The sequence below is a fragment of the Acomys minous genome (genome assembly GCF_964271855.1).
Source record: "Acomys minous genome assembly, chromosome: 2".
In the NCBI taxonomy this organism is placed as follows: Eukaryota; Metazoa; Chordata; class Mammalia; order Rodentia; family Muridae; genus Acomys; species Acomys minous.
Window position 1 is genome coordinate 58760221 of NC_140484.1, and position 21914 is coordinate 58782134.

At 48.0% G+C, this 21914-nt stretch overlaps 1 protein-coding gene across 1 annotated transcript; it reads right to left on the reverse strand.

Annotated features, from left to right (window-relative positions):
* Positions 1–4044: 4044 nt before the first annotated feature.
* SCART1 (scavenger receptor family member expressed on T cells 1) lies at positions 4045–16385 on the reverse strand. The gene is made up of 14 exons (XM_084772925.1): positions 16263–16385; positions 14343–14675; positions 12766–13059; positions 11681–11989; positions 10996–11301; positions 10550–10867; positions 10164–10478; positions 7098–7415; positions 6859–6927; positions 6470–6784; positions 6211–6234; positions 5400–5537; positions 4726–4919; positions 4045–4235 (listed from the first exon to the last, which is right to left on the reverse strand). The coding sequence occupies exons 1-13, from the start codon at positions 16324–16326 to the stop codon at positions 4735–4737; spliced, it is 2988 nt and encodes a 995-aa protein (XP_084629051.1). The 5' UTR covers positions 16327–16385; the 3' UTR covers positions 4045–4235; positions 4726–4734.
* Between the last annotated feature and the right edge of the window lie 5529 nt (positions 16386–21914).

A 21914-nucleotide genomic window follows, 5' to 3' on the forward strand; every position in this document is an offset into this window, starting at 1 on the left:
ATGACTTGGCACTCCTGATCTTTCCATGTGTGCCTTATGTCATGTGTACAGATACACACAAAGATAAATAAAATTTTAAAAAGAGAGAGAGAAGGATCAAATATTCTGTGAAGGACCTTCCAATTTAAGACTTTAAACAAGTAACAGTGTCTTTTTGCTGTTTGGATTTTATTTTTATTAATTTTGTCCTGATGAAGTTAACCTGGGGATCTCTTGTATGCTATGCAAGTGCTGAAATGCTAACCTACATCCCTAACCCCAAGTGATATGCTGACCCCTCAATCTTGCTCAACTTGGCTGGATAGAAATAGCACCATTGTGGCAGGGCAAGGCAGTACAGAGGTTCCTCCGTCTTGTATTCTTACTGAGGCCATTTTAGGTTTAGCTAGAATTTGATCTTCCTACTGAGAAGCACCATGGAAAATTACCCAACTCTATTCTATGGACTTGAGGTCAAGGTGCCCTAGCTAAGTTATCTTGGCTTCGGTTAAAAGGCTTGCTTATACAAACCTCCCCCTCCAGATAACTGCTTATCTTAGCTTTTGTTAAACTGCTTGCTATGTGTAAAATCATCCTTGTAGCTGCTGAGTGAGATACCAGGATGTGGTTTTGCTTTTATGAACCCTTACTCTAAATGCTCAGTACTACACTTGGTTCCCAAATGCCTGAGTATAGTCCCAGCCAGCTGAAATAAAGAGTTTCAATTGTCTCTAAAACAAAAACAAGAAGCAAAGCAAAAACAAAGGGACAGTAGTGGTACAAAGTGTAAAACTATACTGGGACACTTGTGAATGTACCCTGACACCAGCGTGGATTTGCCTGGATGTCAGCCACCATGAAGATGCCAGCGCAGAAATTTAACAACAGAGAGGTGTCAGTATCCCTGAACAGGCACAGCTTCTGATAATAGAGGGGGCACCTCATTATACCCAGGACCACAGCAGCCCTCAGTTCTGCTCACCTCACCTTTTGCCCAGACCATCGGTGCTAAATCTAGACCCCCAGAAAATAAGTCTCCCCCTACAGAGACTTTTGCCAGGTGACTCCACAGGATAGATACACACAGAATTTCTCACACATGGAAGAAACAACTGAAAGGCATTTTCACATCACCCGGCAGAATTTGAAGACACTCCTCCTGATGGTACTCAGAAAGATTCTAGAGCTTCCAGACAGGACAGCAAGTCAGGGTGGGAACGGGAAGAGGACGAGGGAAAGTAAGCCCACAGCCAGGAGGAGACCAGGAAGAGACCAGCTAAAGGGAGCACAAGGCAGGGAAGAGCCTGAATTTCTCCCGAAGGACTCTGAAACTTTTTTAAACTTTTTTATTGATTTTTTTGTGAATTTCCCATCATGCACCCCAGTCCCACTCATCTCCCCATCCCCTCGTATCTGCCCTCCCCACTTGCAACCTCTTCCCCCCCCAAAAAAAATAAAAAATAAACAAAACAACAAGAAAAAGCAAAGCACAGAAAACATCTCGTCATGGAAGCTGTAGTGTGTCACAGGATGTCCTACAAAATATCCCTCTGCCCACACATCTTCGCTTGCAAATGTTCATTGCAATGAGTCATTGGTCTAGTTTGAGGCCAATTGCTCTGCCATACCATTAATATTTGACCCTCACAGGGAGTACCCCCCCCCTCAGTTATCTTATTTTTTCCCTGCGTCATGGAGATCCCGCAGTCTTGGATCAGCAGGACCAACCCTTTCATGAACTCCAACAGTTCAAAGATGGAGCGCATGGTTTTGGGGTGGGCCAACTCAAACCCCAGGATCTGGGCCTCAGTAGTAACTCAGTAGTCACCAGCTCTCCCATGTCTACACCACCAGGGAAAGCTCTTCAGCACTGCCCTGGCTAGCCCATCCAATGCTGCTGCTGGCAGGAAGTAGGGTCAGCTCTCATGCCCTCAGAGCTGCCTCGCCCACACCCATGCCACCAGGGCCATCTCCACTTTGCTGCCCTGTCAAGTTGTGGGGCCTACCCTCCCAAGCGCTGCAGGTGAGTGAGGGACAAGGGACAGAGAGGGTATCACCTCCACACCAGTGCCATCTCAGAGCAGAGCAGTGGCAGGGTCAGCTCTCTGATGCCCACACCCTCAGGGATGGCTCATGTGGCCTGCCACCACCAGAGCTAGCTCCACAGTGCTCCCTGGGTGGGGTGATGCCCTGATCCCCTGAGTGCTGCAGTGGGGGAAGGTGGAGCCAGCTCCTCAACATGCTGTAGCCAGTGAGGGATGGGGCCAGTTCTGCACAGCCCTTGGTCCCAGGCAGCTGCCCAGATCAGGGACGTCTGCATGGTCTCTAGTGGTAATAGGAGCAATAACATCAACACTGGCCCCTGCTGCCTAGCCACGAACCCTGACATGGCCCTCAGTGGCAGCATGGGCTGGGACTTCACCACGACCTCAGGTGGCAAGGCTGGCTACTCATAACAGGCCATTTCTCTCCATCCTCACATCTCTAGTTTCATCTCTCTTCATAATGCTCAAACTGTTCCACTTCTCTTTCTCTCCCATCTGTCCATGACACACTTGCACACTATAGTGGTTCCTGCTGCAGTTCGGCCCACATGGCTGGTGGCCTCTGGGTGACCTCTGCCCACACCATGGGGCATGGCAGTAGGTGGGCCTCTACATGTCTACAGCTCCCCTGTGCCGTGTGACAGCAGGCAGGTCTCTGTGCCTCTTTCCCCACCTGCTAAGCATGGTATGGTGGCAGCTAGGTGTCTCCACTCCGAGGCTTTTAGCTGAGCTGCCTTATTCCAGCTCCTAGCTCCTACTCAGTCTGTCATTGTCCTCCCGTCACATTGTGAAGAGCCTAGTGGTCCATAGAAGCAGGTGTGACAAGAACAATCCTGTGAACTATTGGAATGTTAGCTGACTCTAAATCATCCAGAGTTTCCTGGGGGTCCAAAACTAACATTTTCAATATGTTCCCACCATGTAGACCCCAAATCCACCAGGATTCCAGAGGGTGAGTCCACCATGACATCAAGGTAGGTAAGAAAGCACATCCTCCAAGGCATCCTAGGAGGCTCTACTTTCTACCGTGGCACCATAATGGCCAATGGTACAATAGGATAACATTGTTCGTAAGAACTTCATGAGGGTCTGTTCTTATCAGGTGATAAATAGATCCTAACGTGTGAGCATGAAACAGGGAAGACGACACCAGAAAAACAGGGTCCCAGTGTAGTCTTGGCTGGCTTTACCCTTGGGCACCCCATGAATACCTTGTGACATCCCAGGGAGACTGTGATCATGGACAGTGTATGGAAGTATATGTTCCTGTAGAGAAGGTCAGACAACAGCGGTCACTCGCTAGTAGATAGGCTATGGACACAGGTGGACATGAGAGTGTGGTCATGGTCGGCTTCGGTGAGAAAAGGGGCCCCAGGATGGTCTGGATTTGGAGGCTATGGTCCTGGATAAAGACCTGGAAAAAGCAGAAACCAGCAGCTTCCTGGAAGATGTTTAGATCAACTGAGCACCTGGAAAGGACATTCTCCACCCTGTTGGTCTGCCTGCAGGCTGTGCAGTGTGTTCCAGGTTCCCAGCTTTGTGAGGAATCATCCATGCTGAAGTGAGCTTTGGTGATACAGCGATCTTTCAATCATTTCTGTTCCTGTTAGTAACCCCTCATCCATATTCCTGCAAGTAGCCTCAATAAAACTCATCAGCTCACCAAGATGGTCTTTGGTGATATCTGTAATTTGTTCTATCGTGGGCTCCTTATCTGAGGTGAGTTGACGTGTATAGGATCTCCCCAGTAAAGGGTTTGTTGTATAACAACCACCAGGCTTCCAGTGTCTTCTGGGATCAAGACTGGACAAGCTTGAGAGCTCACAGAGGCAAGACAGGCAAGACTTCAGGAGAGGCAGCACCATGCTTCACTGGGAAGCCAGCTACCTCTCGAGAGAACTCTGAGAATGATGCACGAGGGTCCTGCTGAGCCCACATCACAAACAACAGAGATACAAAGTCAGGGGGAAAAAAGTGAGGCCAAAAATTGAGTGACAGCCATAGCAGAATCTGACAACGGTTTCTGGAAGAACTAACAATTAATCTGTGAATCCAAAATTTAATAACATCTGCATAATAAAAGGGGACTAGGAAGACCTTAGCCTCCCAGGAAAAGGCCAGTCTTGTGACCCCCTAAGGCCAGGCGAGGACGTCAGGTGTTGGAATAAGGAATGACCATAGTCTTCCTTGCCAGCCTCAGCATCGAGCTGCCTGTTTAGGAAACAAAGCAAACACTGTAATACTCAAAGCATGTCATGGCCCTCACCCACTCTAGGTTTTCCACTGAAGATTAAAGCCACAAAGGGTCAGACCATGGGGACTGGGTAATGAGCAGTGACTCAGGTGACAGCTCTTGCTATTCACACCGTCCACCCCCGCCTAGCTCACTGTCGACTCTGAGTCCCTCCTACAGCCACTATGGACAAAACTATAAAAGGACATTATATACAGCTCATAAAAGAGCCAAAGGAACACCAAGGACTGCTAGGACCTTATGCCTGTTCAGTAAAGGACTCTAAGGACCCAGTCTTGAAAGGATAGAGGCATAGACCAGTGTCCAGGACTGATGTGGGAACAGGGATCAAAGACACTGAGAAGTGGCGGTTTGGTTCTTTAAATGCAAGTACCCACTGTAGCAGAAACACCATAAGGAAGCAATGATGCAGGAACATGATGGATCTCCAGGTACAAAGGGACATACCTAGCAAGCTCAGCACTGCCCATTCCACTCCTCCGTGTTCTCTGTGGACGGGTCCTCAGGCTCTTCAGCATCATCATAACCCTCTTCCTGCATCACTAGCATGGATACTGTGGTCTTCTCTTTCTTCTGCACAGGGACAACTTCAATATCCTCATAGACACCATCTGACTGTTGATGCCCCAACATTCCACAGCCTGTGGAGACAGACCATCACAGAGCCTACCAGAATAAGCATTGCTCTAGTTTCAGCCTGCCCTCCCGGGATCTGCAACCTCCTGTGGGATGAAACTGCTCATTGAGATCAACCACTGACTTCCACAAACACGTGGGCTCAAAGTTCTGACATGGGGCTGGTACGTATCAAGGCCTGATCTCATCCCTGAAAGATCCCACTGTGAGACAGCACAAAGCATGGAGGAAGATGTGAGCATGCCCTGGGTGTGCAGAATGTCCCTAGCTAGCCAACTTGGAAGCATAGAGAGAAAGATCCCAGCATCCTCCAGACCACACCTTAGGGTTACCCAGAATCTATCTAGCCAGTGGCTACCAGAGACCTGCAAAAATGCAGGGCAGTGACAAGAGCAAGATGTGCCTCACAGGGTCAGGATCTCGTACAGCTTCCCCCAGTTCCCTGACACATTTCCCCCTGAAAACCATACCGACACATGTCATACCCAGGCAAGCATCTCTGATGTGGCACCACTGAGCTGCCATAACCAGGAAGACAATGCCCAAGAGGCAGCCAAGCACCAGGCAGGCAATCTCAGGCAGGGTCCAGACCTCAGCAACAGGTGGAGAGGACAGGTAAGGAGCTGTGAGGCATAGAAACAGGCGTGCTTTAGTTGTATGGAATAAGATGGCCCTAGGCTTAAATGACCTCAGCCTTGCAGAATAGGGGTAGGACACCCAGGGAAACTAGATCTCCAGAATATCTGAGAACAGGCTGCTGCTCATGGGAAATGGTCTAAAAATTTATAGGAAAAACTACCCAAGAAGGAGATCCCGGATGCCCAGCCTGAGATTAGAGGAAGGAAGAAAGCCCATGTGGGTGGCTGTGGGGATGCCATAGGGAGATACAATAGAAATGATCAAGAGTGGGGAGCCAGACCTGGGGACAAGGATAAAAGACATAGATGTGAGCACAGGGCAGGGCTTGGGGATCCTCACTCCCCTACCCTCCACTCTGCACTGGACAAAAACTGTCCATGAGAACACAGCACACCAAGGCTACCCAACCTAGTTCCCAAATTAAAGTTCCTGAAAAGTGAGGACTTGTCACTTCTGCTCCTCCAGTTTTCCATGCAGCAGACACAGGGGAGGCCAGAACTTCCATCCCAGAGTGATGATGACACAGCCCAGAGCTGAGTCTGGTGCCGTGGCCGTAGCAGCATGGCTTTCCAAAGTGGGCCAGTCAAAATTGAGCTCCACTGCAAGCCCTCTGGGTGATGGGAGGAGAAAGGGCTGTATTGAGAAAGAGATGCTTACACAACGCGGTGGTGGTGGGGACACCTGCAAGAGAAAATATGAGATGGGGAAGGCTCAGCAGAACAGATGTGCCCACACCTAGCAGGTAGCCTCAACCAGCTGCCAGCTTAGCATGAGTCACATAGGATTATGGGAAGCTCCCAGTAGAACCCTCCATCCCAGGGACCAGTACCTACTGATGAGTCTTGAGCATAAAGAGCACCTAAAGAAATCAGTCTAGCAACCCCATCCCTACTGCTCCCACCTGCTGCCAACTCACCTGCACAACGAACACCTGCATCTTCCTTGTGTGTGCAGTCTCCATGTCCCCACAGCTCAGACTGGCAGGCCTCCAGGGTCACTTCACTGCCAAGGCACTCCACTTCATCTAGCCACACGGGCCCCAAGCCACGGCCAAAGGCAGCCTCTCCCAGAGCAGCCAGGGCCTTGCCACAGCCCAGCTGCCGGCAAACAACCTCGGCATCCGCCAGATCCCAGGAGTCGTCACACACCGTGCCCCACGAGCCCGCGTGCCAGAGCTCCACACGCCCAGAACAGCCATCCTCACCCCCAAGCACACGCAGCACACTGCCCTCTGGAAAGGAGGCAGAGATCACTGTGTTGCCCATCTGATTTGGGCGGGTGGGCAGGAGGCTTGCAGATGCATACCTAAGCAGCCAAGTGGAGAAGAACAGTTAGGGGTCTGTGCATGGTCCTGTGGGCCTACCTGTGATGGTCCTACAAAAGAAACGGAGCCCTTGGTGTTAAATGTCCTGTGATGCTTGAAACGGAAATGTTGACAAACTCGGCCTCCAGCCTTGAAGCTCAATCTCGGCTCCTTTTGGTGGCTTGTCAGAACATAGAAGCCTTTATTTACTGGGGCCCACTCTTGAGCTATCAGAACCTACCTTCACAGTTAATCCAGACCTCCTCCTCCTGGGTGCAGGAGTGTGGGTTCCATGGGGCAGAAGGGCACTGCCACAGGGTGGCATTGTGTAGCTTTCGACACTTGATATTGTCCACCCAGGAGATTCCCAAGCCAGCTGCGGGAGATGGCCTGTTCTCTAGCCAGCCCTGGTCCCCACAGCCCATCTGTCTGCAGATGATGTTCAGAGAGACGTCTCTGAGTGTGTTGCTGCACACAGCACCCCATGACCCATTGTAGAACACATCCAACCATCCAACACAGCCGCTGGTGCCACCTCGAAGCCTCAGAGCCACGGATTCTGTAGAAGAAGCACAGAAGACCCTGCTTCAGACTCCACTGGCATTTTCAGAAGGAAAGGGCCAATGCAAGGAGCTCATAGGCACATAATAGCCTCTGACCCAGGCAGGCTTTGGGGTCGCCTGCACATGGCTTTTTCTAGCTCCAAGCAATGATGGAAAGCAGAACACAGGTTCCTTGGAAGGAATTAAGACCATAAAACCCAGCAGTCCCACTCAGGGCTTCTCTTACAGTTTGAATACTAAATACCCCCAACAGGATTGTTAAAGGCTTTGCTCCCAGGTGATGGCAGTATTTGAAGGGATTCTAGAAACTTTAAGAGGTAGAGCCTAAGTAAAGGAAGCAGAAAGCTAGGGTGGTGCCTTATCCATGTCTCTCTGCTTCCTGTCCACCGTAAGGTGAGCAACTTTGCTTTCTCTCTGCCTACACATCGCCCAGAAACCAATCATTTACTGAAAGCTCTGAAACCGTGAACCCACATCACCCTTTCCTCCTTTTAAGATATTCTAAGTATTTTGTCACAGTGATGAAAATTATGACTTATACAGCACCAATGAAAATTAAGTCTATGACAGTCAAGGAAAGGTCTCTGCTCTTGATTGTAGCATGAAAGACAGTAACCAGATCATGGAAATGACAGATGTGTCAAGAGACAGATGAATACAGATGTTTAGTGTAGATTCAGGGATGCTGCTCTCCTAAAGGACCAAGGTTCAGTTCCCAGGACTCATAGAGTGGCTCTCAACTGCCCATAGCTCCAGTTCTGGCCTCCCCAGGCACCAAGGTACATACATGGTGTACACACGTTCATACAGACACTCAGACAGATACATAAAATAAAAATAAAAAGGAAACCCTGTGATTCATGGCATCACAGATGAACCTGAAGGACATGATATTAATAAAAATAAGTGAGGCTCCAAAATACTGCACATTCGTTCTTACATGTGTGATTTTTTTTAAGTCAAGTACATAGAAACAAAATAACATAATGGTCAGGATGGAGATGCATGCCTTGCTCCTACAAATGTATAGATGGGTATCATCGTAAAACAACTTCCTCTTGACAATATGTCTCAGTTGAGTATTTTATCCCGGATTTAGTTCCAGGTAGATACTTTACTGAAGTTTAGTTTCTGTTTTCTTGGCTGCAGTCTGAGTTGATGCCCATATATGTCTCGGTAGCTGGGATTACTGGCGTGCAACACCATATCCTGGGAAAGTCACCACCATTACATGTAAGGTGTTTTTAATAAATAAACATATGCACGCTCCTACTGTCTCTTTAATATCTTATAATTGTTTGTCTATTCCTTTTTCCTGCTTTCTCTTATTCATCTCTGTGCTCTAGCAGTTTGAGCTAACAGGCTAACAGGTGAGCAGTTACACATTTGCACAAACATGGAGATCCCACTGTCTAGAGCAGCAGGAAAACCTGCTAAGGCGGCCAGGAATTCCTGCTGCCTCTCCTGAGAACAGTAACAAAATAGTAAAGTCAAGAATATGACCCCGGACATGATCTGATCACCACTAATAGCCTCAGAGGTGGTCTGAAGAAATTTTGTTCTCTAGGACACAGTAAGACAAAAATCAAAATTACGAACTGGAGATATCAGTTGGGTATGGTAGCACATGTCTTTAATCCCAGCACTCAGGAGGCAGAGGCAGACAAGCAGCAAGCTTTGTGCAAATGTGTATCTGCTCACCAGTGTTAGCCTAATAGCTCAAACAGAGCTAACAGAGCACAGAGATGAACAAGAGAAGGCAGGGGAAGAAATAGACAAACAACCATAAGGATTCTTGTGAGTTCAAGACCAACCTGGTCTACATAGAGTTCCAACACACCTAGAGTGACCAAAAAAGGCCCAGTATTTTTTTTATTAATTTATTCAAATTACATCTCAATTGTTATCCCATCCTTTGTATCCTCCCATTCCTCCCTCCCTCCTGCTTTTACCCTATTCCCCTCCCTTATGTCTGTAACTGAGGGGGACCTCCTCTCCCATTATATCGAAAGACCCAACCTTTTAAAAAAAATTGTTGTCTTGGCTGCTTCCATTTTCTAGCTATTGTAAATAGAGTGGCTGCAAACTTTGCCAAGCAAGTATCTCTGTAGTAGGCTATTGGGTCCTTTGGGTATACACCCAAGAAATAGAATTGCAAATTCATATGGTAAAAATTCATTTCTAGCTTTTTGAGAAGTCTCCACACTGATTAGATGCCCTTCAGCTGTTGAATGGATAAAGAAAATGTGTCACATAGACATAATGGGCTGCATCAGCTATAAAGAAAAATGAAATCATGAAATGAGCAGGTAAGTGGCTGGGACTGGAAAAATACTTTCCTGAGTGAATCCCAAACCAGAAAGACAAAGGCCACAAAGGCTTCTCTTCTATATGGATCTCAGCTCCAAATCTCCAGGTTGGAATACATAACCTGAAGTAACCTGAAGAAATCAAAAGCCAGGAGAGCAGAAAGGAACTGTGGGGGCAGAGAGGAGGGGGGCAGAGGAGCTTAATGAAGGAGAGGGAAGGGAGGGTAATACACAGGGAGAGAGAGGAAGGAGAGAAAAATAACACTAAGGGTGTGTGTGTGTGTGTGTGTGTGTGTGTGTGTGTGTGTGTGTGTGTGTGTGTTTAAATGGAGTAGAGTCTATCTGCAGAAAGAGTTCTCTCTTGAGATCAAAAGGTAACCAAGCCATGCATTTGATAATAAGCTGCTGCAGGAAGTGTCCAGACACAGCACTCACCTGAGCAGAACACTCCCGCGTCCTCCTTGTGCCTGCAGTCGTGTTGGCCCCAGCTTTCTGACTGGCACTCCCATAATGAAGTCTCATTTCCCAGGCAGTCTAGCTCATCCATCCAGATGCGCCCGGTCCCTGCCCCAAAGTGGGCATTCCCTGGAGCACTGAGGGCATGGCCACAGTCCAGATGCCTGCAGACCACTTGTGCGTCCAGAAGATCCCATGCATCATCACACACAGTGCCCCACGAGCCCTGATAGTACACCTCCACACGCCCAGCACAGCGGCCTGGGCCCGCAGCCAGCCTCATGCGCAGGCTCCCTGAAGAGAGACCAAATCTCATATACTGGATACCACGAGGGAGGCTGTGGGAGTGGAAGCTACATACTCACCAGAGCACACCACGCCTGCGTCCCGCAAGGTCCCAGCAGGCACCAGCAAGGATGTAGACACATTGCACTGCGTCAGGCGAGTCTCAGAACCCAAACAGCGCACCTGGCTCAGCCCCACAGGGACCATCCAATGAACAGGGGCTGGAGCATTGTAGGCTCGCTGTGGCTCTCCGCACCCTAGCTGCCTGCACACCACGCTGGCGTCACGCAGGTCCCAGGCGTCATCCAATACGCGGCCCCACGAACCCTCCAGGGAAATCTCCAAACGTCCATCACAATGGCTCTGTCCATCTCTCAGCCGCAGGATATCTTGGAGACCTGCCAGGAACACGTTCAAAGGGAAGAAGACTACCACACCCAGACAGCCCCCACTGTCTCTCACCCGCTGTCCGCCACCCCTACTGACCTCCCCCCCACCACACAATCCTACTGCTCCCTGCAATCACCTGAACAGATGGTTGAAGCTGAATTTCCTGAGACACAAGGGTGGGCCCCCAGAGTGCTTGCTGGACAGTGCAGCAAATGAGGCTCTGTCCCCACACAATGAAATACATCTGGCCAGATGGGGGCTTCCCCACCCCCAAAATGTCCTCCTGGAGGTATGGATACTGAATTGCCACAGTTGAGTTGGTGACAGAGAACCATGGCATCTGCCAGGTCCCAGTTGGCAGCACAGAGGGGTGCCCAGGCCCCTTGCACTTGGAGTTCCACGCGGCCCTCACAGGCACTGCTCCCATTGACCAGCCGGAACTCTGCAGAAGAGGCCAAATCAGAACTGCTCCATCCCAGGCACCCAGCTCATGACCTTGTTTCTCTGGGTTCTTTCCACTGCACTTGATAAAGCCCTTCTCTCTGCAGGCCCTCACCCACTCGACTATCAATAGCTGGCTTCCGCCCAGCTGCAGAGAAGCCAAGGGTTGCAGGTTGCACATCCGTGTGCAATCAGTGCCCTTCCCACACCTTCTCTCCTACCTGAACCAGCACAGTCAAAGCTTATCAGGAATATGGTCATCCTCCAAGCCAGAAGCCTGTATGGGCTCTGCTTAAAGCCATGTAGTGTGGGTCACGGAGGGAGGAGGACGGTGAGGGAGGGGCAGGGACTTTGCATGCAGAGCCCGCACAGCCACTCACCTGAGCAGGTGAGTACAGCGTCCTGGTTGTGGCCACAGTGGTGACCAGGCTCCCGAGGGCAGTGAAACAGCAGTGATTCATTCCCCACACAGCGGAAGGCTTCTAGCCAAACAGGCCCTGAGCCCTGGCCAAACTGAGCACCCCCAAGTGTAGACACAGCCATGCCACACCCTAGCTCCCGACACACCACATGGGCTGTGGGCAAATCCAGATCAGCGTGGCAGACGGTACCCCAGGTGAGTCCCCGAAGAACCTCCAGGCGTCCAGCACAGGAATGCTCTCCACCCACTAGCCGGGCCTCCACGTGTCCTGTGAAGGCAGACATGCCGTCAGACAGGAGGCCGGTGCTCTCAGGTCAGCAGCCCTGAGCCATCTGTCTCCTTACACCACAAGAGTCTGCAGCCAGGCAAATTCCTCTGCTCAAGCACTATTTTGACACTGGCAGAAACTGTCACTCAGAGAGGTCAGAGTTCAGGCTCACCTGTTCCATGCTCACATTTGTCCCAACCTCTGCCAGTCCAAGACAGCGGCAGCCACACCCTCAGAGGCACTAGCAAGGACCCCCAGACCATATGAATACCCTTTTGTAGGCACTCAGAACACAGTCAGCACCCGTGACATCCAGGGACACACATGTGTACTTTAGGACTAGGAAAGACTGATGTACAGCCCACTCCGACATGGATTGGCCACAAAGAAATCACAGAAGAGACACCTTAGACCTGCACTGTCAGTGCCTCTTTCCCAACTATCTTAGCCTAGGGTGTCACACTGGCCCAACTCCACCCTGTTGAAATGATACATCAGACCTGGTCACACTGCCATCTGCTAGCCCACTTTGGGGCACTTTCTGAGCTCTTCATCTCTAGATCCCTGTCAGAGAGAACTATAAAATACAGATGGTGCTGGAGGTTTCAAGGCGGAGTTCAAGGCTATAATTTTCCTTCAACTTCCCCACCTACTGTGTTTCTAGGCAGCAAGCTGCTGTGAAAAGCAGCCATGAGAGTTAAGGCCCACTCCTGGGCTTTCCGGTACCCAGGCATTATTCTGGGGTCCCCCTGGCAGCATAGGATCAGTAGCCTTACCTGAGCACACCACCTCTGCATCCAGCCGGAGGTCGCAGCCACCACGTAGTTTGTTGTTGAGTCTGCAGTTGCGGATGGTGCTCTCGGTGCCCTTGCAGGTCATGTACTTACTGACACCCACATCGTGACGGGGCGCCTGGAGTACATGGCCACACCCCAGCTCACGGCAGAACACTGTGGCCTCCTCCACGTGCAGGCCGCAGAAGCGGTCCACTCCATTTGAATTTCTGATCTCGGGGAGTCCTGCACAGGGACTGCGGCCCTTCACCAGCCTGATCTCCCGGAAGGTGCCATCTATGACGCACAAGCCCAAGATAGAGAAGGTAACGACCCTGCCACTCACACAGCCATGTGGAGTCTGCACTTGGCTGGGCGATAGGTCTTTCTACGTGGGAATACCCATCTTTCCCAGCCACATACTCTAGGCCTGGAAGCCTGCAAGGAACGACAGCTCAAACCAGTCTACTCTTCCCCAAGAACTCAGACCGGGTCCTGACTTGGCCAGCTTCAGGGAACAATTACCTGGTATCAACCAGGCTTCATTCAGGCCAATGGTCTGTGGTCATCCCCTTTAAAGTCTAAATCATATTTTAAATACTTGTTCTGTGTGTGTGTGTGTGTGTGTGTGTGTGTGTGTGTGTGTGTGTGTGTGTGTGTAGGCATGAGTGAGCGAATGCAAGTGCCTGTGAACATCAGAGCCATCGGATGTTAGCTGTTCTACATGCATGCTGGGGTTCAAATTCAGGTCCTTTCCAAGGACAGTACTCAGTCTTAAGTGCTGAGTCATCTCTCCATCCCCAAAGCGTTTTGTCTTGTTTTGTTTTTCTTTTCTTTCTTTCTTTCTTTCTTTCTTTCTTTCTTTCTTTCTTTCTTTTTTTTCCTGGCTTATTTGAGTTTTGTTGGTTGGTTTTGGTTTTCAATTGTTTTGTTTTTCAATACAGGGTTTCTCTGTGTTTCCCTGGCCATCCTGGAATTCACTCTCTAGACCCCGCTGGTCTCAAACTGAGATCCACCCATCTCTGCTTCCCAAGCGCTAGGATTAAAGGTGTGTGCTAAAGCATTTTTTAAACGAAGCCTGAAACCTTGCTTGGCACTAAGCCCCAAGATACCATGGGTCCTACTGCAGCCACAGGACACCTTATGGGGTGCAAATGAGCTCCCAGAGGCAGCGGATGGCTCTAGAAGCCAGCTGACTTCATCAAGGCTAAGATTGGCCTCTCAGTCATTTAATTGGAAACTTTCAGTACATGCGTACTGCGGCTCCTGGAGCAATCTGAGAGATCAGTAGGACCCTCCCACGGGCTTTGTCCTACTTCACGTGTTTCCTCTGCCTCTCCCTGGAAGCATATGCTCCACCAACCAGGTCTGGCCAATTTTGTTGACAGCTAAGTCACCAGCCCCTGGAACATTGCCTGTCATCTAAGCATTTGTTGAAAGAATCAGAGGACTCCAGAGACAAGAGATGGTGACCTCTAACAAAATGTTCCCATCTGGAACCTCTGCCAGAGGGGCCCAGGCTGAGGGATTCCTCCGACCCTTCCTCTCACCAGATTCTCCAGCCCCCCAGCTCCACTTACTTGCACAGAGAGCCACCACCACCCACTCGTGGGGGCAAGCGCTCCGACTCCATGCCCCAAGGCTACACTCCCAGAGAGATGTCTCATTGCCCCAACAGGATACATTGTGCAGCCAGGGCTGGACCATCTCTCCAGGCAGGGGTACATACTTGGGGGCACCCACGGCAGGGCCACAGCCCAGCTGCCTACACACCACAGAGGCCTCTGCCAGCGTCCATTCTTGGTTGCACAGGTGGCCCCACTCCCCTTGGTGTCGGACCAGCACCACTCCATCACACGGGCTCTGTCTGTTTGCCAGCCTCAGGTCACCTTGGCCACCTTCAGAGGACATGCCTGGTGAAAAAAAACAGAACCAACCAGGGGTCTGGAAGACAGAAGTCACAAAGTGCATTCATCCTAGCTTACTTCTAAAGGCTCGCTTTAAGTCCTCGACTGCAAAGCAGCTCTTCCTGGAAAGGTGACAGGCAGGGGCTACACAGAGACCAGGCCAATCTCCCACACTTCCCTCACATACTTATTATTGCCTCCAGCTCTGAATCCCAAACGTTGCCATGATGCCCCGAAAGAAATAAAATCCCTTTGTCCTGCTAGAATCACTCCTTCTACCCAACACTACCCCCCAAATGTCAAAGCCCCACTTCCACTGGAGACGTGTCCTCCCAGCCTCCCCTGCCCATGCCACCCTCATGCTCACCCCCTGCAGCATTGTCCAGTGTCCACTCAGTTAATCCCTGCACACCACCGCTTCTGTAGACGCCTCTGTCCACTACGCAGCCTCTGACTGCGTGGGTCAGCCAGCACGCCATTATCCTCCAGCGCTCCCATCCCAACACTGCCTCCAGACCTCTGCCTAGCCCCATTCTTGATACCCACCCTAACCCCTGCTAGTGCAGAAAGATACATCCCCAGGAGGAAATGTGACTACATGCCCACCCTGGGCAACTCCAGAGCCATTGATAAGAGGCCTTATAAAGCAGAGAGAGAAGAAAGAAGGGACCCCTTACATTCTCTCCCACTGGAGGGAAGCGTGGGCCTCCCTCTGGGGTGTCCATCACTACAGCCCCACCTCCCCAAGCCTCCTCATCTGACTTGGAAGTAGTATGCTCTAGCCTGCCTCGTTAGCATAAAGGTAAAATCATTAGAACCCGCAACCCCACACACAGCTGTCTTCTTCGGGCCCTCAGCATGTCTCACTGTCTGCAGCTGCCCCTTTACCACTGGGTGACATCAGTTCAGCACCATGGTCACCTCTTTTCTTGGCCCCTGGGCAACCAAGCAGGGAAAGGTTTTTCTCACTGAACTACAAGGGCTATCCTCTCCTGCCACAAGCCAATGTTCTCTCTCTCCCTCCCTCCCTCCTCTCTCTTTCACACACACACACACACACACACACACACACACACACACACACACACACTCACACAGCCTGAGCTCACTACTACCTCCCATGTTTTCCCTTCTGTCAGCCCCTGCATATTCCCTACCCTAGAATTCCAGCTCCCTAAGACTCGATACTGCTCAGCCGCCAGACTCTCACCATCCTGTGGCACCAGCACATCTCAGCAGGCACTGGGCAAAACAACCTCTGCGGGACCCATGGACTCACGGCATTCAGTGTCCAGTCAGATCACAGGGACCAGAAACTGTGTTGTATTTCTGATGACCAGACTTCGGCTTAGCCCTGTGCCTGGGTTCTGAACTCAGGCTTGGGGTAGACTTGTACTTTCGACATGAGAGGAAATATTCTCGGTGGTCAAGACCTTTGCATCTCACAGCTCTCTGCTCCCGGGGAAATCCTACCTTCCTCAAGATGAGTGGGAAAGTGGCTCATAGCTAAAAAGTCTCATGCCACAAGGCCTGAACACGCAAGATCTACTGCCCCCTCAGTGTTACGTATATAAATATGCAAAAAAAACTTACCAATAAGAGCTGCCCTGAGCATGAGAAGAGACCCCAAACTCAGGGTCCGGAGAGTTGTCCTCATGGCTCCACAGAGTTCAGAGTTTCACCTGTGACAGTAAAGGATACCTTGTCCCAGAGTCAATTATGTAGATGTAAGGGAACCACCAGCCTGTGTCCAGTGGGTGCAGCAAGGGCCTCTCCACAGCACATCAGCAGCTCTGCATCTCCGTCTGTAGCAGAGCAGCCAATGGCCTGGCTGGCCCTGAGCGCCGCCAGACATGAGCAAGGGGCCGGGGTGGTTTCCTCCCATACTGATAACTGCTGAGGGAGAGCCTTGCCCAGACCCTAGCACCAGACAGGTGGCCCGTCTGACTTCACCATATCGGAGTGAAGGCCTATGTCTGTGTACCCCACCCAGAACCCTTCACCAGCACAGAACGGGTACACAAGGGAAGTATTTCCTGTCATGCACTTGGCATCCTTGGGGATTCATAGAGTCCCAACTAGAACACAACAATGAGACAGACCAGCTCGGTAAAGGAAGCTGTCATTGGTAAATAAAGTCCACAGAAGGGGCAGCACCGTGACCAAGCCCACCAGGTGCTGGCCTACTCAGAAGCTGTAGGGGATCCAAGAGTCTCATGACACCAAACCAAATTCTCTGAGATCCACAGAGGACCACCTTGCCTATGAAAAAAACCAAGAAACTTGCAGCTCTGTGATAAATGTCAGGATTATCTGCAAAGATATGAGAACAGACGGATGCCTTGAAAATGCTTCTCCAACTGCCAATTCTCTCCAAACAAATGGAGACAAGCAAAAAGTCTCAGTGGAAAAAAATTATAACCATAGTGCCAACGTGAGGCACGTGACAAAATCTGGACTCTCGTCCTTTATGAGTGTGGAAAATAGTGCAAGTACTGTAAAGGTTTCTTGGAACCCCTCATCCTATAAAATCAGTTCTTCAAAAAGTTATACGAAAAGGTGCTCAGGAATTCTACTTTCTTATGTTTGTCTAAGAGACGTGAAAGTCTTTGTCCACCCAAGGACCCACACTTAAATGCTCACAGTAGTTGTCCACAACAAACAAAGCTAATACAACCCATGTGTGCGCCAGTGGGCAGGTGACAAGCAGCAACATGTCAGGCATGAAATACCATCCTCCGTAAACAGTAAGACACAACACAAAGCGATGTGTGTGGACCTTGACAGACACAAATGGCCACATACCATGTGTGACTCCTTTGTCTGAAATATCCAGAATGGGCAAATTCACCAACACAGCAAGGTGATTGCCAATGAACGACAGGAGGATGAAATGGAAAATGACCACAAGAAGCACACAGTCTCCTTCTGGGCTGGTAACGGTGTGCTAAAATTAGCTGCTGGTGTAGCCGCCTGAGTCTGAGTACGGTGAAGTCTACCACACCGTGCACTTGGAAGATAACATTTGCTATATGAGTAAAGCTGTTATGTAACACAACAACAAATAAATATTATAGAAGCAAAAATAAAGTAGCCAGAAACAAAGCAGAAGACCTCAGTGGTAGACCAAGAGGATGGTACTGATGGAGCTGAAGAGCCCCAAAATTCACTCAGTTTAAACACCAGAGAAAACTGAATCTACAGCATCAATGGCGCAGGTCTCCTGCTGATCTTTGAACGTTTGTTCAGAAAGGAAAGGATAGACCGTGGGTCTGAAGAAGCACGTAAAGAGACAATGGCTGAAAACTTCCCAGATGTGGTCAAAGGCACAAGCCTACAGATTCAGTAAATAAATCCTAAATGGAATACATCGAAAGAAAGAAAACAAGACACATTGTAGTTTTTAAAACTCTGGGGAAACCTCATTTAAAACAGCTATACAAAAAGGCTATGTTGGCTGTAAAGCACTGGTTCTCAACCTTCCGAATGCTGTGACTCTTTAACATAGTCCCCCATGTTGTGGTGACCCCCAATCATAATCATAAAAGTGTTTCATTGTTCCCTCATAACTATAACTTTGCTACAGTTATGAATCATAGCGTCAATGTCTGGTATTCAGGATATCTGATAGTGACCCTTGTGAAAGGGTCAATCAGTCTACAAAGATGTCGTGGCCCACAGGTTGAGAACTGCTGCTGTAAAGAACCATTGAATGACACAGACGCCAATGGAAAAGGGAACAGCCGTCAGCCAACTCAAATCCTGAACTTAGTAAAAAAAAAAAAAGTGTCCTCCTGGGTGAAGGGAAGTAAAGAGTCTCAAATGAAATGATCAGCAGCCCTGCCTTGCCAGAGAACACTCTCTTAACGAGAAAGAAAACACAGTAGATAAGAAGGCTGTGAGTTCTGCTTGTCACAATGTTATTTATGGAAAAAATGTTCAATGTTCTCTTAGCCTTCAGAGAAACACACATCAAAGTTACACTGAGATTCCCATCTGACACCAGTCAGAATGGCTGTCACCAAAAAGTAACTGTGTTACAAGGATGAGTATATACTGATGATAGGACTATGAGCAGGATAGAGGTTTCTCAAAGAATTAAAAAGCAGAACTACCACATGACCTAGCTTTATCACACCTGGGAATACATCTGAATGATTCTGAGTCAGGTATCACAGAGAGACTTGTACATCCTTGCTTATTGCTCTACTGTTCATAATAATCAAGATAAGGAACCAGTCTAGATAGCTATCAATTGATGAATGCATAAATGAGATGTATACAAAGACAGTGGAGTATTAATCTATAAAGAAGAAAAAGCCATGTCATCTTCAAAAGTATGGATGGAAATTGAGACAACATGTAAGCAAACCCAGGCAAACTTGGGAAGATAAGCGTCACATCTTCATTCATGTGCGGCATCTATATTTTAAAATATGCATGTTTAAGGAGCTGGGACTATGATTCAGTGGATAAAGTGCTCCCTTCACAAGCGTAAGGATCAGAGTTCAAATCTCCAGAACCCACATATATGTTGGGTGGAACTGGAGGCCTACCTGCAATCCCAGCCTTCAGAAGATGGAGACAAAGGGACCCGAAGCAAGCTGGCCAGCTAGAGTGGCCATGTCAAGGAGCTATGGATTCAACTGGGAAGTTCTCTCAATACATAAAGTGGAGCTTGATCAAGAAAGATGCCTCACATTGACCTTGGGTTTATACACACACACACACACACACACACACACACACACACACACACACATACACACATATGTACTCACATATTTGAATATGCATTCACATATTTGAATATGCACATACATGCAAATATACATCTGTGACATGAAAGTAAAAAAGGACCAGTTGGAAGGAGAGGAGATCACTGAGAGGGGGAAGGCACATGAGCAGCTGATGGAGGGGAAATAAGACCAAAGTATATTATTCATATGCACAAAATGATCACAATGAAATCTATCATTTCTGTAATGAATATATATTAACAACTATTAAAGCCTACCATGGTGGTGCACGCCTTTAATCCCAGCACTCGGGAGGCAGAGGCAGGAGAATCAAGTGAGTTCGAGGCCACAAAGTGAGTCCAGGATGGCTAAGATAACATAGAGAAACCCTGGCTCGAAAAAACAAAAAACAAAAATAAATAAAGAAATAACTATTAAGAAAATTTTAGGAAACCAATAATTCAGTGTAAGACACATTTGCAAGTAAAGATGTCTGAACAAAAGGGCACACTGCAGCTTCTACAGAGAATTTTTTCATTTTTACTTTGGGAGAGAGGTTGCAGGGGTGGGGGGCAGATAAAAAGGGACCGGGAGATGAGTGGGATTTGGACGCATGATGTAAAATTCACAAAGAATCAATTTTAAAAGTTTAAATAAATGAATGAATGAAAACTAAGGAAAAACAGTAAGTTCATGCATATAATTTTATTTTTTTTTCCATTCATTTAATCCTTTATTGGGTATGTTTTTTATTGTAAGTTTATTTATTGTTTTTTTAATACATTTTTATTAATTTATACATATTACATCTCAGTTGTTAGCCCATCCCATGTATCCTCCCATTCCTCCCTTCCTCCCACTTCCCCCCTACTCCCCTCCCCTCCCCTAAGTCTGTGTCTGATATAGATACACTAGGGATTAAATATTAATTGCTGAGTCTTTCATAAGTATGTAAATTTTTGAGCTACGATGGTGTTTGGAAGATTAAATGTTTTAATATAAAGTTAGAGTCTAGGACAAGTCAAAAATATTAGACAATTTAATTTTCTTGTTGATAGCAATGTATTTAATGTCACTTTACGTAGGCAAATAATAATTCTGTTTAGAGGAGTATTTGGAATTTTTTTCTAAAACATGTGCTATTTCCTCAGTAATTCAAACTTTAAAAATTTTTTTCTATACATTAATAATGTCAGCGCATTTTCCTTTTATTAAAAATAGATTCTTTTCTCATACAATATATCCTGATTATAGTTTCTCCCCCTTCCACACCTCTCAGTTCTCACCCACCTCACTCCCCCATCGAAAATATATAAAGGACTCAAGAAACTAGATACCAAAAAACCAAATAACCCAACTTTTAAATGGGATACAGATTCTCAATAGAGGAATCTCAAATGGCTGATCCTCCTGCTGTGGAGGATGTGGGATAAGGGGAACACTCTTCCATTGCTAGTGGGAGTGAAAACTCGTACAGCTATCATGGAAGTCAATATGGCGGTTCCTCAGAATGTTGGAAATCAATCTACCTCAAGATCCAGTTATATGACTGTTGGGTATATACCTAAAGGATGCTCCATATTACCACAAGGACACTTGCTTAACCATGTTCATTCACAAAAGTATTTCTTCAAGTAAAAAGATTAATAACACTCCTTACATTTTTTTATTTTAAAACTTTAGCTCTATAAAGAACACACTTCTATAAATAATGATACATCACAGACGTAGAGTCCCAGGCTGGTAGCCTAGGAGCAGAGCCCCCCAGGCCTTGGGAGCAGACACAGGAGCAGGAGCCATAGCAAGGCCACAGGAAGACCAAAGCCACTCAAGCCACCTTGCTGTAGGCACTTGTTCTCACGACTCAACGATGTCCTGCTTGAGTCCGTTGCTTTGTATATTCGGTTTTCCTTTTTTCTGTAGATTTCTGTAGACAAGTAAGGAAATCATAGTGAAGAATGACAAGAGAGATTTACCTTTGTATATTATGGGGCTTAAAATAGGCAGAGAATTAAAGTAAATTATTTTAAAATGCAGGAACTACGCATGCATCAGGAACGGGTCATGAGCGGACTGTCGTGGAGAACAAGAGAAACACAGAGCAGGCAGAGACGCCAGCCAGTCTGCCATGGGCCATGGTGAAATTGTACGTAGATGCTCTGGCTGATACAGCTTGAGTAGTTGTTAGTTTGTACAAATGTTAGTTTCATACAAAATCATTCAAAAGGAATTACCAGAGGCTAAATGAATTATTTCATCATCATAAAAATGTCTAACTCTTCAAGAAATTCAATTTAGCAAGCACACAAGGAAATGACCTAAAAAAAACTTTGTGGGTGCTCACAGCTGACGGAAATGCAGCTGGTAGGAGATTTTAACATATCCATCAGCAAGTTATACCGCAATCACAGAAACAAATCAGTGAAGAGATCAAAACATTTGAACAACAAGACTAGCAACATCGCAGAGAGACGTTGTGGTCAGTGCATCTGGCAACTGCGAGCAC

What these genes read in the sequence shown, in the direction of transcription:
- SCART1 (XM_084772925.1), bottom strand. Translation starts at nt 16,326, where the DNA reads ATGAGGACAACTCTCCGGACCCTGAGTTTGGGGTCTCTTCTCATGCTC. An exon ending in CGCTGTACTCACCTGCTCAG is followed by an intron (nt 11,302 to 11,680) that starts GTGAGTGGCTGT and finishes CCTCTTCTGCAG; the next exon opens with AGTTCCGGCTGGTCAATGGG. An exon ending in CGCAGGCGTGGTGTGCTCTG is followed by an intron (nt 10,479 to 10,549) that starts GTGAGTATGTAG and finishes GTCTCTCTTCAG; the next exon opens with GGAGCCTGCGCATGAGGCTG.